Source organism: Perna viridis, chromosome 2 (assembly GCF_037379345.1).
Source record: "Perna viridis isolate PV_CMFRI_1.1 ecotype Kerala chromosome 2, ASM3737934v1, whole genome shotgun sequence".
Classification (NCBI taxonomy): domain Eukaryota; kingdom Metazoa; phylum Mollusca; class Bivalvia; order Mytilida; family Mytilidae; genus Perna; species Perna viridis.
In genome coordinates this window covers 19,380,465-19,395,702 of record NC_142446.1, presented here as the reverse complement: position 1 = coordinate 19,395,702, position 15,238 = coordinate 19,380,465, and the positions used below count along the sequence as shown (strand labels likewise).

Genomic DNA, 15,238 nt, shown 5'->3' with positions numbered 1-15,238 from the left:
AAGTCTGTTCATATATTTCTGCATTTGTACATTGATATGAATTATTTGTGACAGATGAAATGAGATGATGGACCTTGTAATGAAATGTGCCCTCTAGCAAATGATTATAAAGCTAACACCATTCAGTAGACAACACCCATGCAAACTTACATTAAACCACTACATTGTATTTCACAACTATTCCATGTTAATCTTTTTAATCATGAAATTCTTTCAAAATGGATGTTTTTTGTTTTTTAAACCAATATCACATTTCTATTCATATCCAGTAGTCTGTTTTACCAAACCAGACCTCCTAATATTCATTTATATATTTTTTTTCAATTTAAATACCAAAAAAAAAATCTACATTTGATTTTCTCATGCTGATATTTGACATACCTCTGCATTTCCCTTGGTCTTTTCTAACTCAACCTTAAGACTAGAATTGTCTTGTCTTAACTGGAAAAGAAAATTCATGTACTGAAGGTATACAAAAAGTTGTCAGCATTTAAGCAAAATGTTTTAATGTTCATTCACTAGAGGCTCAAGAGAGCCTGAATCGCTCACCTGGTTAACCATTTGCTTATTTGAAAAACTTGAGGAATGAGACAGGCTAAGTTAAAATCAACTAAAATTATTCATAGCATTTTCATGACCTGAACCAGAATTTTGCTAAAGGCAACAATTTCTTATGACCCCTAAGTTCCATTTTCAGAATAGGCAGCCATATCTATTCACGGATTACAAATCACAACGGTTATTTTGAGCATAATACACTAAGGAGCTATTATGCTTATTTTCATTCAATGATCTTAAATGGTTTTAGAGAAGAAGATATTCAAAGTTGTACATGAGAAAGAAAAAAAACAACAAAAAAACTATTTCAGGGGTTGTAACTCCTATATTAGTCAATGAATGGTTTTGAAAATTTCAGCAAAGGTCCTTCTCATGATGCTTAACAATTTAACCCCCAAGCCAGAAATTTGCTGAAGGCAAAGGTTTTTAAATATTTGCAAAAAACTGCCATCTGACCCCTGTGTTCTATTTTTAGTAACGGCGGCTGTTTTTTCATGAATCAACAATCCAAATTGTCATTTTGTGTGGGATACCTTAAGGAACATAAATGCCAACTTTCAATGAATTCTGTGCAATGGATTTTGAGAAGATTTTCAGTTGCACATAAGAAAAATGCAAAAAAAAGTGTTTCAGCAGCCGCAACTCCTACATCAGTTGACCAATCGTTTTGAAAATTTTGGCATAAGTTTGTTTCATCATGCTGAACACTCTATGCCAGAAACTTGCTAAAGGCAACAGTTTTTGAGTTATTTGAAAAAACTGCAATCTGACCCCATGTTCTATTTTTAGTAACAGTGGTCATGTTTTTTCATGGATCAAAAATCCCAACGGTCATTTTGTGCATAATACCCTAAGGAACAATCATGCCAAGTTTATAACCTGTCGGTCCAGTAGTATCAGATGGAGAAGATTTTTTAAAATTTGTCCATGACGACAAACGCCAAGTGATGGCAATGGCTCACTTGGCCTTCAACCAGGGGAGCTAAAAATTCAGCCTACTTAAGATGCAAATAAATGTGGTTAGACAGAACTATTTTCGTATCTTAAAAATCAATTTTCATGGAAAACATGCTTACTTCAATTGGAAATTGAAGTTTAATATAGTTTCTTGGCAAATAACTACACTTATTACTTTTAATGGCAATAGCTTAAGAAATAATCTGCTGTTTTTATTCATTCCCTATCATATATTTGCATGATTCCAGTCACAACATCTTAAATCAATCCCAGTCATGGTATTTTGTGGTACAAAACCAAAGAGATCTATTCACTTTATTCAATATATTCTCCAGATATCAGGAAAACACTTTTAAATGGCCCCTTTCAGTCCCTCATTCCTAACTGGTTCAAGTCAGAGCACTCTAAATTAGCTCCTGTCTTCCTTTCATTATTTGGCACCTTGTGGTACAATTTGAAAGTGATAATTTCACTTATAGTCACTGTCTAAACATTATGAGAAGCTTGGCTCTCGCCATTCATTCCAGAACAGCTTAGTCCAACTCTGGTCTTCCTTTCATGGTATGACATCTCTTGGTACAATTTCAAAGAGATCCATTCACTTATTGTCAATTTATTGTGCAAACATAGTAAATACTTTTGTTTTTGACCCCTTTTGGCCTCTTAATTCCTAAATGGTTCAAGTCAAAATATAAATCCTAGTTTTCCATTTGTGATATGACACCTTGTTTATAATGTCATACAGACCAATACACTTATACCTATTGTCTAGAAACCAAATTTTCAACAAACACTAAACAATGACTGCATGATATCATTACACAACTGCAAAGTTTTTGCAGTTGAATAAAAATGGGTGAGATATTGGAAAAATCTTGCCAATTCATCCTTTCATGTACTTTGTGAACACAAAAACCAGTCTTCCTTATATGATGATATGGAAACTTGCAGTGCAATTTCACTAGACGTACACATTATTTCTCAAATTACTATGTCGAAACTAGAATAGTGTTTGTTTTTGATCAATTAGGTATCTAATTGCTTAACCACTAAGATCATAACCCATCAAATCAATACCTGGCTTTTCTGGCTTTTGTGGTAAGAAACCTTGTTTTAAACCATACACTTATACAGAAGTTATAGTGCAGATACCATTTGTCTATGACAAGGATGCTTGAACATAGTATGGTTGCCAACATTTTTTAAATTAACATTTTTTATCCAATTGTTCATGGTGGTGAACCACAGACTACAGTAAATATCCTCTGTAGAGCATGTCAACAATGCAAGATCACTGACCTGTTCAAGATCTATCTGTAATGACTGTACTTTCTGCTGCCACTTCCTTTCTTCTCCTTCTACACTGTTTTCTAATTGCTGTAATTTATTTTCCTAAACAGAGATTGAAATATTAAAGTTTCTTAAGTCCTTTACAATTATAGTCCAATGCAGAATTAAAAATTATGGAACACATACATATGCAGCAGTTTCTCCTTACAACTCAAGATAGGAACATGATAAAACTTATAATATGGTAGTGTTTTCTAAGATCTTTTAACTTATGCAGGTCATTCTGTTAAAATCAACTGGATTAAGACTTTTTCTGGGTATTATGATCTGTTTTATACTATTGTTCCTAAAAAACAGTAATTAATTTCTTTGTAGTCATCAATGTTGCTATAAAAAAAAATTCTGTATTAACTTACTGTTGTTTGTAAGACCACTTTGAATTCTTGCACTTGTGACTCTAATCTTTTATTTTCTTCTTCTAACTTTGAAGAATCTTCTGATTTGGCACTCTTTAAGAAAAAAATAATGACATAACATATCATATTAAAACAGAAAAAAACAATCTCTAGTACATTTTTTGCCAGATACAACTGTAAGTGACTGGAACAATTTCAGAAAAATTCCAAACTAAGACTTCAATACGAAAGTTTACAGACACCAAGAATACTTTCTTGGCCACAGAATCACATCACCAAATTTTCGTTATACTGAAATATAAGCTTTAAAAATGCTCATTATTGAATTGCACGCTCAAACTTTTATTGCTCTTTCCCACTGGAAATAGATCTACTTCGCATCACATTTACTGGTAAAATAGCATGATAAACGGCCATGATTGAGTTGTTACATGAATGAAAGTAAGCTAAGAATCTTTGCTTAATCGTACACATTGAGAGCAGTATCAAAAAGAGTAGTGTAAAATTAACACACACACAGTCAGTGTATGATTTTCATGATAGTTCAAAAGAATGAAATAAAAGTCTATCCACATGCAACATGAAAAAACTAATACAGCCTGGATGCAATTGGGGCCACATAACATGTATGTATATGTGCAAGCAGAATTCAATGAAGGACAAAAGTCACAGTAACTACTACCATGATTCCAATATATTGTTTAAATGTTTGTGGCTGTAAAGGTTTAAACATCTGACAGTCCAGTAATTAATGATTTATATGTTCCCAATAAACCAAGATGATTAATGTTTTTTCAAGGTAAATTTTATAAAGTGATGAGAATCTGACTGGACCATGACAAGGGATCATGGCTATTGTTAGCCTTTTAGTCTATCTGTTCACTCATTTGTTACTTTTGCAAACCAATTAAACCAATGCAAGTAATCTAAACTGTTTTTAAATAAATAAAAAGAAACACTTACTTGCTGTCCTTTTTGTGACTGGACACTGACTATAAAAGACTTGACTTCTTTTTCAAATGTTGTCATCCACTCAGTGTGTTTCTTAAAAAAAACATTCATCAATTAGTGAATATAGACTGATTTATACAACAAAATTTAAAGCAGTACTAAAGAGAAAAACAAAAACAAAAAAACATTTACAGCTAGTTGAAATAGACCAGTTCCAATTTCAATACAAATTTAGCTCGGCTAGTGAGTAATTTAACTAGCTCTCTAGGTAGAAATCTGCCCTACATTATACCAGTGTGTCCTACTTAACTACCACAGAACACCTGTGTGATCTTTTGGACAGTCTTTTAATTTTGAATAGCTGTCAATTACGATGACCTTAACCTGTAAATTTGCCATCCACCATCATAACTGACAGCTATTTAAAGAGGCAGCTCACTCAGTGATGATCATATGTCACATGAATGTGAAAATATTCCTACATTAGTTGACTAGGTTAATAGTTGATTATTGGTTTTGTATAATTAATTTCTGAGCTTTACTGGGAGGATTGAAGATTAGACCATTTGTACAGTTGGTATTCAGTAAGGTCACTTACTAAAGAAATAATTCCCAATAAAATAGCAATATTGAAAGGCATGTTCAGAATCTAACAATTTGTACACAAAGATTGATAAATATTCAAGTGGCAATCAAAGCTCCATCATATAATCAAATTTTATCACCAATAATTAGAAGTGTGTATATATTATTATATTATTATTACAGTAAAGTTCCTAATCCCCAGCGGTTAATTGGCATTACATTTTCATTTACTTTATGTTGCAGTTGGGCACTTATGAATATTTTAAGTTTTTATGGTACCTTAAATTAGAGCGTTCAAAACAGAAAAATATGTTTAGGTTTTTTTTTTCCTCTTCATCTCGCACTACCCATCGGAATAAGTTTTCACCAGTTCAAAACTGTAGACTTGACAAATTGACAGACATTCGCTGACCAAATTTCAAGAGCCAAGGGAGACATATAAAAGACTTATTGTTTGAGTAAGATTGACTGTCGCTCATTTGTGACACAGATCTCAGTAACAAAAATGCATCAGTACAAATTTAAATCTAGGATGAGAAATACTTTGTGTACTAACAAATGAATACACAGACTTTAAACCTATACCCTAGCTTTGTGGGTTGGGCATAGGAAAAAATGTGTAATTGGTCATTTTATAATCAAACAAACACTACCAGAAGTTTATTTCTAGCATACAATGATATTCATATTTTCAAATGAATGCTTACCAATTTCTCACTAACTTTCACATCTGGAAACAACCTTTGAAGTAATGCTTGATCAGCTTTGTGTGCTTCTGTAATTGAGCTTTGTACCTCTTCCTGCAAGGTTAAAAAAGTAAACCAACGTTTACTACAAAAATCCCTTCTATCTAAATGGAGTCATTTTAGAAAAAGTTATTTTTTAAAGACAGTCTTCACAGTTAACTTTTTCAGACAGAAGCCATTCGGACTTCCAAAGTTACAAAAATTGGATGTCTGAATGATGTCCAAGAACCCAAAAATACACAGAACACTACAACACACCACAATGAATTAATTGAAGTCCCCTAAATTCAATACCAATCTTCCTTTCACTAACATGATTTTATGAAGCCAACAAGTGGACATTGGCAATATTGGAACTAAACATAGTGTATAAAATGAAATGAAATGGTAACATCTGGATCTGAAAAAGTAAAATTCTGTTTTAAAGTGAAGAAAATCATATCTCTTTAATGGTTTGAAACCTCTCTGTAAGATCTCTCAAGATCTTTCAACTAAATTTGAAGTTTTCGTTCAAAAACTAAGCATTTACAAAAAAGATAGCTGTCTGTCACTCCTGGCAAGGGAAATATGATCACATTTTTTTTTTGCAGCTGTACAGTATAAAAGCACTGTCAGAATGTTATTTCAAATTCTGAGTCATGTACATTTTGTATCAGGAATGATTTTACAAGATCTACAAAGCAGAAATCGGCAAAACCATAAGTAAATATACAGTAAAAAAAGAATTGTAACGGTAAAATCCAGATTTGAAATAAATGAATTCCATTAAAAAGTGGAAAAAAGAGTCATCCCTGTTGTATATGTGTATATAAATTTAATGTGATGAAAAAGGAAAAATGGTTTAATGTGAAGCATTTAGCAACTACATGTTTTCAAGTTTCCCTTGACACCAGTATTACTTCCCTTACTCAGATGCTGATGCAATTTGGACTGCCCATATGTCATGCTAATTAAGAAAAGCATTAGGGTGCTGAAATGTTCCTTTTTCTTCTTTCTTTCTTTATGTTTTTTTTTTTTAAACATGTCAAAGATTTAACATAAATATGCATTTGTCTTTTTAAAAAAATTGGTTAAATGCATTTTGTACAGTCATGGTTAGTTTGTATGGCCTAACTTTAGTTTGTTTTAAGCTAAGCAAATTAGATAAAATTGATAAAAGTCATCACTGGTTTTTCATTTTAGCACTAATTTCCTTCTACAAACTGTATCTTGATATGACAAACAAAATTAATTAGTAATATATTAATAACTTTTTAAAGATCTGCGTTTATAGAATACCAGTAGATAAAAATTGGACTATGGCCTGTGATGAAAATTGATTTTGCATAAGGCTGTGCTAAACAATGTCAAACATGGTAAAAATAAATATCAACTTTCTTACTGTTTCCTGCTACCTTACGTACCCTATTTACTATCATTTTTTTTTGCCTTGTGCATTTTTAAGAAGTGCAGATGACTTGAACTTTACCCCTTAGAGGTTAACTAGTTGAAGTTCCATGAAAACTAGGGCATTAATGGAACATTAAATTATACCCCCAAACTTAATGGTGAAAAAGGGGGATGACAAAACATTCAAAATTGCTTAACTTGAAAACCACATTTTGGATGTTGCTGAAAATTGAACTTAACCTTTATTATATGGTACTTAACAACTGTGGAAGTTTAAAAAAAAAAAAAAAAACAATTGTCAGAATAATTTTTGCAGTTGTATAACAATCAAACACGGTTTATTCACACCTTATATGTCCAGAGAACAAATCATTTAATTTGAAGTGGCCTAATGTACAGTAACAAGAAAATGTAACTAGCCTGTTAGCACATTGGAAAGTGGTAAGGCAAAATAAAATATTTGGCTGCCATAGCCTCCCTGACACATCAAACATAATGATAGAAAAGTTTATATTGGTAGAATTAGTCAAACTTTTTGCCTATCACTGTTTTTCTGAAATATGGATTTTTTATAAGTATTCAAAAGCTGTCCTGACATTCTTGATAGGTGTTACAACATCAACAACAAAAAATATTAGAACGGCAGAACATGTACTACTATAATCTTTATATTGATGTTCTGAAACCTACAGTTCATTTTTGAAATAATTTGTGAGAAACAAAAATTATTAACGTACCTACTGAACCAATCTATTTTTCAATGACTTGGGCCACGCTAACAGAAGGAATTTTAAGCTGGCCTAACGTAAAATAAAACTCACAAATTTACTGCAATCGTTTATTGGGTGTAAAAACAATACTAATCATTTCCCCAGAACAATATAGCTCAAAGATTTTGAATGCCAGTGTCTGTGCATTGAATGATATCATATTCATAGGGAGAAGACAGGTACTAATGAACATTATCAAAATTTATTGAAATGCCAGACACTAATTTACATTTTACAACATTTAAATGCAAAACAAAATAGTAAATTTAAAGCAGTGAAACCAAATTATTGTGTAAAGATCAAAATAAAGCCATGATGACAATTTTGTGAATTTACCTTTGTCTCTTTAACTGCTTTCTTAACTTTGTCAGAACAAGACTTTTCAGTTTTATCTAAAGCATCCATTGCTTTCCAATTCTTTTCTCGTAACTCCTACATAAAATAGTCCAATTAATGGTTTTGAATGCATTTTAATTGTCAATATCCATAGCCCTATGGTGACTAAAAGTAAATTTCCCTAATTGATTATGTATCTACAGCATTTAATCATTTAATACCCCTCGATGCACTAATGCACTTTGGGAAGATTGAATAAAATGCTTCACAGGATGCAGCTTAATTCCACCACAGAGGTTGAACCTTGAACAGTTGAGGCAAGTGTGGACACACAATTCAAGCTTAATAAAGCTCTTTATTTTGATTGTGATCAAATGTTTGACAAGATTCTGAACAGAATAAAAGTGAGTGCTAGCTTAGAATTTAAACCAAATACAAGAGGTCAAGAACTGGTCCAATGTAATTCGTTTTTTTTCATTTTAGTTTGCATTTAGCTGTATATTTTTCCAACCATGCAAGTCCATTTTGGTATGACAATGCATCAAGTTTAAGTGACCAGTGTGTTTTATTATTTACTCAGTCAAGCTTTTACCTACTACTGATTAAAAATGTGTTCAAACTGTTGATTTTAATTACTTTTACTTTTGATGAAAATCTACACAAAACACTTCCACTTAGAAATTGCATTAATAAGCCGCCCTTGTGGAAGGATATGATCATCTATACCAACCACATTATGCTTGTATATACATTATTTAATAGTAGCACTATCTAACTATTTAAAAGTTTAATATATTAAATTATTGACATAGACTAGTTCCCAATAAGATGGAGAGAAAAGACAATAGTCTTTGTACGATAAATCATATCCAATAATAAGTTGTTGAAATTTCCAACTAACTTGTCATGCTACATCATAATTTACTTTCTAGTTGCTATTACATGAACACTTTTACAAGTATTTTCAAAAGTCACATTAACATCATATTTCAGCATAATTTAACCTCTTATTAATTTCTTTTGATTCATGATCATGACAAGGAAACAAGCAAGACCTGAAACTGAACAACTTTTTACCTGTAAACAGTTATACATACATTATTTTTTTTCTTCTGGGTTTCAAGCTCATTCTTTAATCTTGCCACTTCTTCTGAACTTGATGACAATGCAGGTGACTGTTTCTTTTCAACCTCAGTTTTTAAGCTTGACAGCTCTTTATTTTGTGATTCAAGTTGGCTTTTTAAGCTTAAATTTTCATTCTTCACAGAATTGAACTGTTCTTGTGTTTTACTTATTTCATTTTTCTGTGATGAAAGTTGGTCTTGAATTTTTGAAATTTCAGTCTTTTTATTCTCAACATCTGTGGTCAATTTCTTTATCTCTGTTGTCTTCTGTGATAATCTACAATTTAGGGAAAATGTAACATTAAATTTCACTGAAATAAAAACTACATTAAGTACATGCACAAAGTATAATTTCCCCCATCACTCTTGGTTGGCCTTGAGATGTTTTTCTGGATATCTGTGACATAAATTTTATTATCATTTAGAATTTCAATAAGTAAAAATTTCAATGATACTAGTGTGTGAAACCCATTTTTATTTAAACTTGCCCAAGTAAAAATTCAGTAGCCACCTTAATCTAAGTGCCACCCTTTTTAAAATGTGTAAAAACTACATTTGTATCAAGAGTTCCCCATAGTGGTAAAGTGAAGAACAAAAAGACAAGCTTAATCACAAGAAAAGTATCACTATGTGTTAAGCTATACAAATACACTTCACAATTATGTCCATTACCTAAGTCTCTCTGACTACTTAACTGAATGACTTAGTCAGCAGATAGAATTTACATTGTAGAATTTCACCTGTGGTACTCCTTAACTAAGTGGTCTGCGAATATGTGGGATTTCCCCCAAATGTTCTTAAGCAGGAAAAAATTATATGGAAAGGACATTTACATTTTCTCATGTTCTGCTACGGTGATTTTATTGGGACTAGTTTCATTGTGTATGTCTCCATTTGGTGCAGATCCTGTTTTCACGGCTTCTTCAGATTTAGTCAGTTTTTCTTTTGTTACTTTGACTTCATCATCAAGAACTTTCTTCTCCTCTTTCATTCTCTGAAATTAATACCAATATAATTAATACATATCCTATTCATTTTTTTTATTGCTCTCAATGGATGCCATCAGAGAAATATTGTTTTATTTCTAACAAAAAAGATCAAAGAAGTAAATGTTAGATATTACACCAAACATGGAAAATGCTTCATTCATATACAAATAAATTTACATTTTTGTTTCCTTGTGATTGAGTACAGTTCTAATGCAAAATATAAACTCGCTGGTATACAATCTAAATTCTAAAATAAGCCCACAAAAAGGTGCATTCATAATTTGTTCACATTTTGCTCTTTTATAGAATTTTTTATCTTCAGTCCAACCTACAGAAATGGAAAAGAAGTATTACAGCATGTCCCATCTACACAATTACAATTATGGGGAAAATAATTTTCAATTTGATTATATGTGAACCACTAGTAAGGAAATATCTTTAATAGCTCTTCATAGTAAGATTAAAACCTTCAATTCTATCTGAAGATCTGATTTTTCTTTTTGAAATGTTGACTTTTCTTTTTCTATTTCAGCCAGTTTCCTTTCTGCTGATTTCAATGATGATTCTAGTGAGTTCTTCTCCTTTTCAGAACCCTGTCAAAAAAAAAAAGAGTAAACAGTAAATTTTAATTCAATAAAAGTCATTTCCTTTTACTACAAAACTAAAGACAATTCATTCACTGTCTTTTGCCCAAAACTGCTTCTCTGCTCAAATGCTTGCTTTAAAATCAAAGAGCTGTTAACACTTTTTTATTCTTATGAAAATTGTACCATGAACAACATTTAACTGAAAAATTAGAACTTATTATGCATAAACTGAATGTTGAATGTGAATCTTTAATACTGATTTCTGAAGTACAAACTGTAATGGATAGTTAAAAAGTATCCACACACATTTACAAATTTTGTTCTGTGTCACCCTTTGCCCTATTTTTTAAACCCATCCAAAAACTTACTTTGCAATCATATTCAAAGCTATTTCAACATAGTATCTATCCTACCGTGTACTTATTCTCAAATGGAACTACTTTCAGCTTAAGAAAATAATTTCCTTGATGAATACAAGATTTTCAAAGCTAGACACTTTCTATCAATTTGAACTTTCCTGGCAATTTTAATTAAAATCACCACTCTCAACTTCCTGTTCATTCACCATAAGATATCATTGATAGGATGGAGATTTTAACTGACAAATGAGTTAAATGGAACATGCTTGGCAAATTTAATACTTTTTGACACATTTAAACTGCAAGAACTTCATTCTCTAAAAGCAAATTCATAACTAAACAACTTTCAAGGCCAAAAAGGAGTCCCTCAAATCTTCAGTTCATTTTAAGACTTGATTTTAATATTATTTGCAGAAATAATATAATATTATCAAGCTGAATAATTGAAAGAAAAACACATTTACAGTTATAAAAGATGTATTGAATGATATGAAAGGAATTACATTTGGACTATATTTTGTGTAATGTTCATAAAGAGTAGGGAGGTTCCAGGCCTGAAGTGACAACATAAGGTATTATAATCCTAAAGGATAAAAAAAACCAAAATTGTCAAGTTTACAAACATCAATAAAATTTTTCCCAGGGTGCAGCTTTATAAACCACAGATGTAAAACCCTGAACAGTTGGGACAAGTATGGAAACAACATTCACTCTTAAAACACTTCTTAATGTGGATTGCAATTTAATGTTTGACAAGATTCTAACCAGAATAAAAAGGGGTCAAAGATCTTAAAAATTTACAGGTAGACACAAGAAATAAGCAATTTATACGGAGTAGAAAAAAAAGACTTAAATCATACCATCTATGTCCCTTAATTCTAAAAAGTACTTAACGATTGTTTAGGACTACCAGTAATAACTTATTTTGACATTCACCAACTGAAGAATATGCAATTTCAACACTGGTACCTATCAAATGGATTTTCAGATCTTTTTAAAATAGTTTGGTTCCATTGAAAAGATTATTAATTTAGTGTTCTTTTCACAAATTTGTGTAAACAAGAAATACTGTGAGCAAGTTCACAAAGAGAACACCTCCTGCTTCTAGTGAAGTTATATAACCCGTAAATTCAATTATCTCCCTTTGGAATCCTCATGCTACAATTATTTTCCTTCATGCACATCTACTTTTGATGCCTTTAAATTTCCTTGAGCAATTAAGAAAAGTTGTGCTTAATACAAGATTTTAACAGTCTCAGTCTTCACGGTTAAGCAGTAGTCTGAAGCCCAAGGCTATAATTAACTACTACAGGCCAACAGTCACTATATAAAAATTTCTGAAAAACGTATTTTGGAGCTGTGAACTGGAAAGTCAGTTGTGAAGACTGCAATCTCTCTCTGGAGTCCTCTAACAGAAACTATGTGCCTTCATTCACATCTAAATATGATACCCAACCTAGCTATAAAACTTGATCAAAATTACTTGAGCAGTTTAGGAGGAAATGTACTCATGATGTTATAACACATGTAAAACCCGTAAGATGGATTATCTTCTTTTGGAGACCTCAGACAGTAACTATATTTCTTTATGGACATCAACATATAATGCCCAACTTTCCTTATTAAAATCATAAAAACCTTGAGTGGTTTAGGTAGAGTTGGGCTAACAAGTAAAATCCTCAGATTCTAACTATATTCCTTCACATCTACATACATGTATGAAGCCCAACCTTCCTATAAAATTTTATCAAAATGCCTTGCGTGGTTTCGGAGGAGTGCTTACAAGACATGTTGGCAGAAGGATGGAAAGACAGACAGACCAATGGGGTGATTCCTATATATCCCCCAAAAAACTTCATTCACAAGGGTATAAAATCAATTGACCAATCTTTATAAAATGCGGTAGAGATATTGAAAATTTCTAATATAATCATAATAAAAAAGCTTAATTATCTTCAAACTTAGTTTGGTGACCTATGTATTATAAAACAAAAATTTTAAAGCAAGCTTATCCAAAGTACTCTCTGAGGAAAAAAAAGGAAAATCTATGGATTGCAAACATTTAGCATGATCAACTTTAAGACAACTAACACTTCTAAAATAGATTTGATAATGTGAATCAAGATTTCATACCTATGAGTCAAGACATGAATCTAACCTTCAATTTTTGTTCTAATTCTTTAGAAACTGTATCATTTCCAGTCAAGGCAGATTCAAGTTCTTGAAGTCTACTTTTAACAGAAGAACACTCTTTTTCTGCTGCTTGTAAATTTTTTGCCATGTTGTTCTTCTCTGCCTCTGCCTTTCTCAGTTGCTGATTAACTTCATCAATCCTCTTTGACCACACTCCAGAGCTGTCAGTCTGAAATATAATTTTCATTGTCTATATTCTGAATTAATTTTTTTTTAACAGAGTTCAAAAAGGTAAAAGGATTGGTAATCAGAAATTAGAGGTCTTTTTGTGACTAATAAGGTGTCTATTGTTCCATAAATAAACTTGTTCTTAGAATATTAAATAAAATGATTGTTTATTTTACAGTAATCTCATTTTAAACAAGACAATCAGATTATTCAACAAAGCCACATATTATGTCCTCTACTGACCCCTAAAAAATTATAATATATGCAATTTGACAAGAATTCTAACTTATTCAGTAAAGTTCTCATCTAAATTTTCTTATAGTCAAACAGCAAGTCAATTATACAAAATATTACCCAAAAGTCTTGACAACTGATTGTTACTAACTGACAGATAGATGAACAAATCCTTCTTTTACAGTCTCCATCAGCTTTGAGAACGGTAGATTAATAAATTCAGAATATCAGTCAAAATTGTGTCTTTTACATTTTTCTTCCATTTTTACCATGATAAAATTGGAAGACCTGTATTCTTTTACAATCATTGAGTATTAATAACATAAACAGTCTGATAAGATATCTTTATATGTGCACAAACCTCTGAACCTTTTAGCTTCTTGATTTCGTCTTCATATTTAGCAACTTTACTTTCTAACGCTCTTCTGGAATTTTCAGTCATATTCAACTTGGTACAGTTACTAGATAACTCATTTTCCATTATAGATACTTTCTGTCTTAAACTGTTAAATTCTGCAGGAGGTACAGCTTCGGCTCTGGAATTGAATAAAATTACCATACTACCTTTTATTTTTACTTATGAAGACCTACAACTAAATATATCCTGTTTGCATTATCATAGAAGTCAAGCATACATGTGCTAGTAATTTGTCTTTTCTTTTGAAAGACAGTTTTAATTTTTTTTCAGAAACTTTAGAATCTCAATTTTCAAACCTTTTTATTGCAATCAAGTAATATATAAACAATGTAGAGTCTTAATTTTCTGCACAGAAGTCTTCATATTTTGCAGTGGTAGATTCCCTTAAAAGGATAAATACTCTTTTTATTATTTCCGAGTCAGATTGTACCTTCTCCCAGCATCATTCCTACTTTGTTGCAATTTTAAATGGAAAAGTAGGTTTTTGTAGTAATAGTTATCATTTGATATTTTTTAGCTATGTAATGAAATCTTCAATTATGGAATAAATAACCACACTAAATTACTGAAAGGCATATTATTTTAAACATTTAAATTCATACATACTTGATTCTTTCATACTGTTCTTTCAATCTTTTATTTTCCTGTTTAAAAATAACATTTACTATAAACAGCAACTGTCTCATGGCTTAGTGAAGAAGCACCATTATTTTTCATAAGAATCCAAAGTTAATCATCTGAGTAAAGTACAATACATGTTTGGTCTGTGCATGACTTGATAGGATAGTCAAGGACGTTTAAATCCTCTTTAGTAGTTAAATATTATCCAAGTTTGATAAATTTTTGAAAAAAAAGTTCTCGTAAAGTCATTTTTCAAAATGATTCAATTTTTTAATTACATTTGCTTTTCTATAGTACATACAAACTATGAGAAATATTTTGAAGTATTTTATCTCAACAGACTGAAGAAATTCCCATTAGGCTTATGTTAATGCCATGTTTCCATTATGATTTTGACAAGCATTTTGAGATTATTGCAAGGCAATATTAAGTCCCTTACTAGAAAAAAAGTTTCAAAACCCAAGGACCATAACTCATAAAAATCAATGGACTTGAACAAAATCCATTCTTGATCTGTAACTTGTCATGGTAAAGCCAAGTACCAAAA

At 31.2% G+C, this 15,238-nt stretch overlaps 1 protein-coding gene across 14 annotated transcripts in view; it reads right to left on the bottom strand.

The window, feature by feature from the left end:
• LOC148623951 (uncharacterized) overlaps positions 1–15,238 on the bottom strand; it is a 44,757-nt gene that overhangs the window by 19,170 nt on the left and 10,349 nt on the right. For 11 of the 14 annotated variants that reach the window (XM_088566278.1, XM_088566277.1, XM_088566275.1 and 8 more), the window contains exons 6-17: positions 14,677–14,714; positions 14,014–14,188; positions 13,216–13,419; positions 10,579–10,704; positions 9,956–10,116; positions 9,096–9,399; positions 7,999–8,094; positions 5,465–5,557; positions 4,185–4,265; positions 3,222–3,314; positions 2,815–2,907; positions 382–441 (exon numbers count right to left, since the gene is read on the bottom strand). In XM_088566278.1, coding sequence (XP_088422404.1) covers positions 382–441; positions 2,815–2,907; positions 3,222–3,314; positions 4,185–4,265; positions 5,465–5,557; positions 7,999–8,094; positions 9,096–9,399; positions 9,956–10,116; positions 10,579–10,704; positions 13,216–13,419; positions 14,014–14,188; positions 14,677–14,714 — 1,524 coding nt within the window. The remainder of the gene's footprint in view (positions 1–381; positions 442–2,814; positions 2,908–3,221; positions 3,315–4,184; positions 4,266–5,464; positions 5,558–7,998; positions 8,095–9,095; positions 9,400–9,955; positions 10,117–10,578; positions 10,705–13,215; positions 13,420–14,013; positions 14,189–14,676; positions 14,715–15,238) is intronic. The other 3 variants (XM_088566284.1, XM_088566287.1, XM_088566286.1) reach the window with 1 other exon arrangement.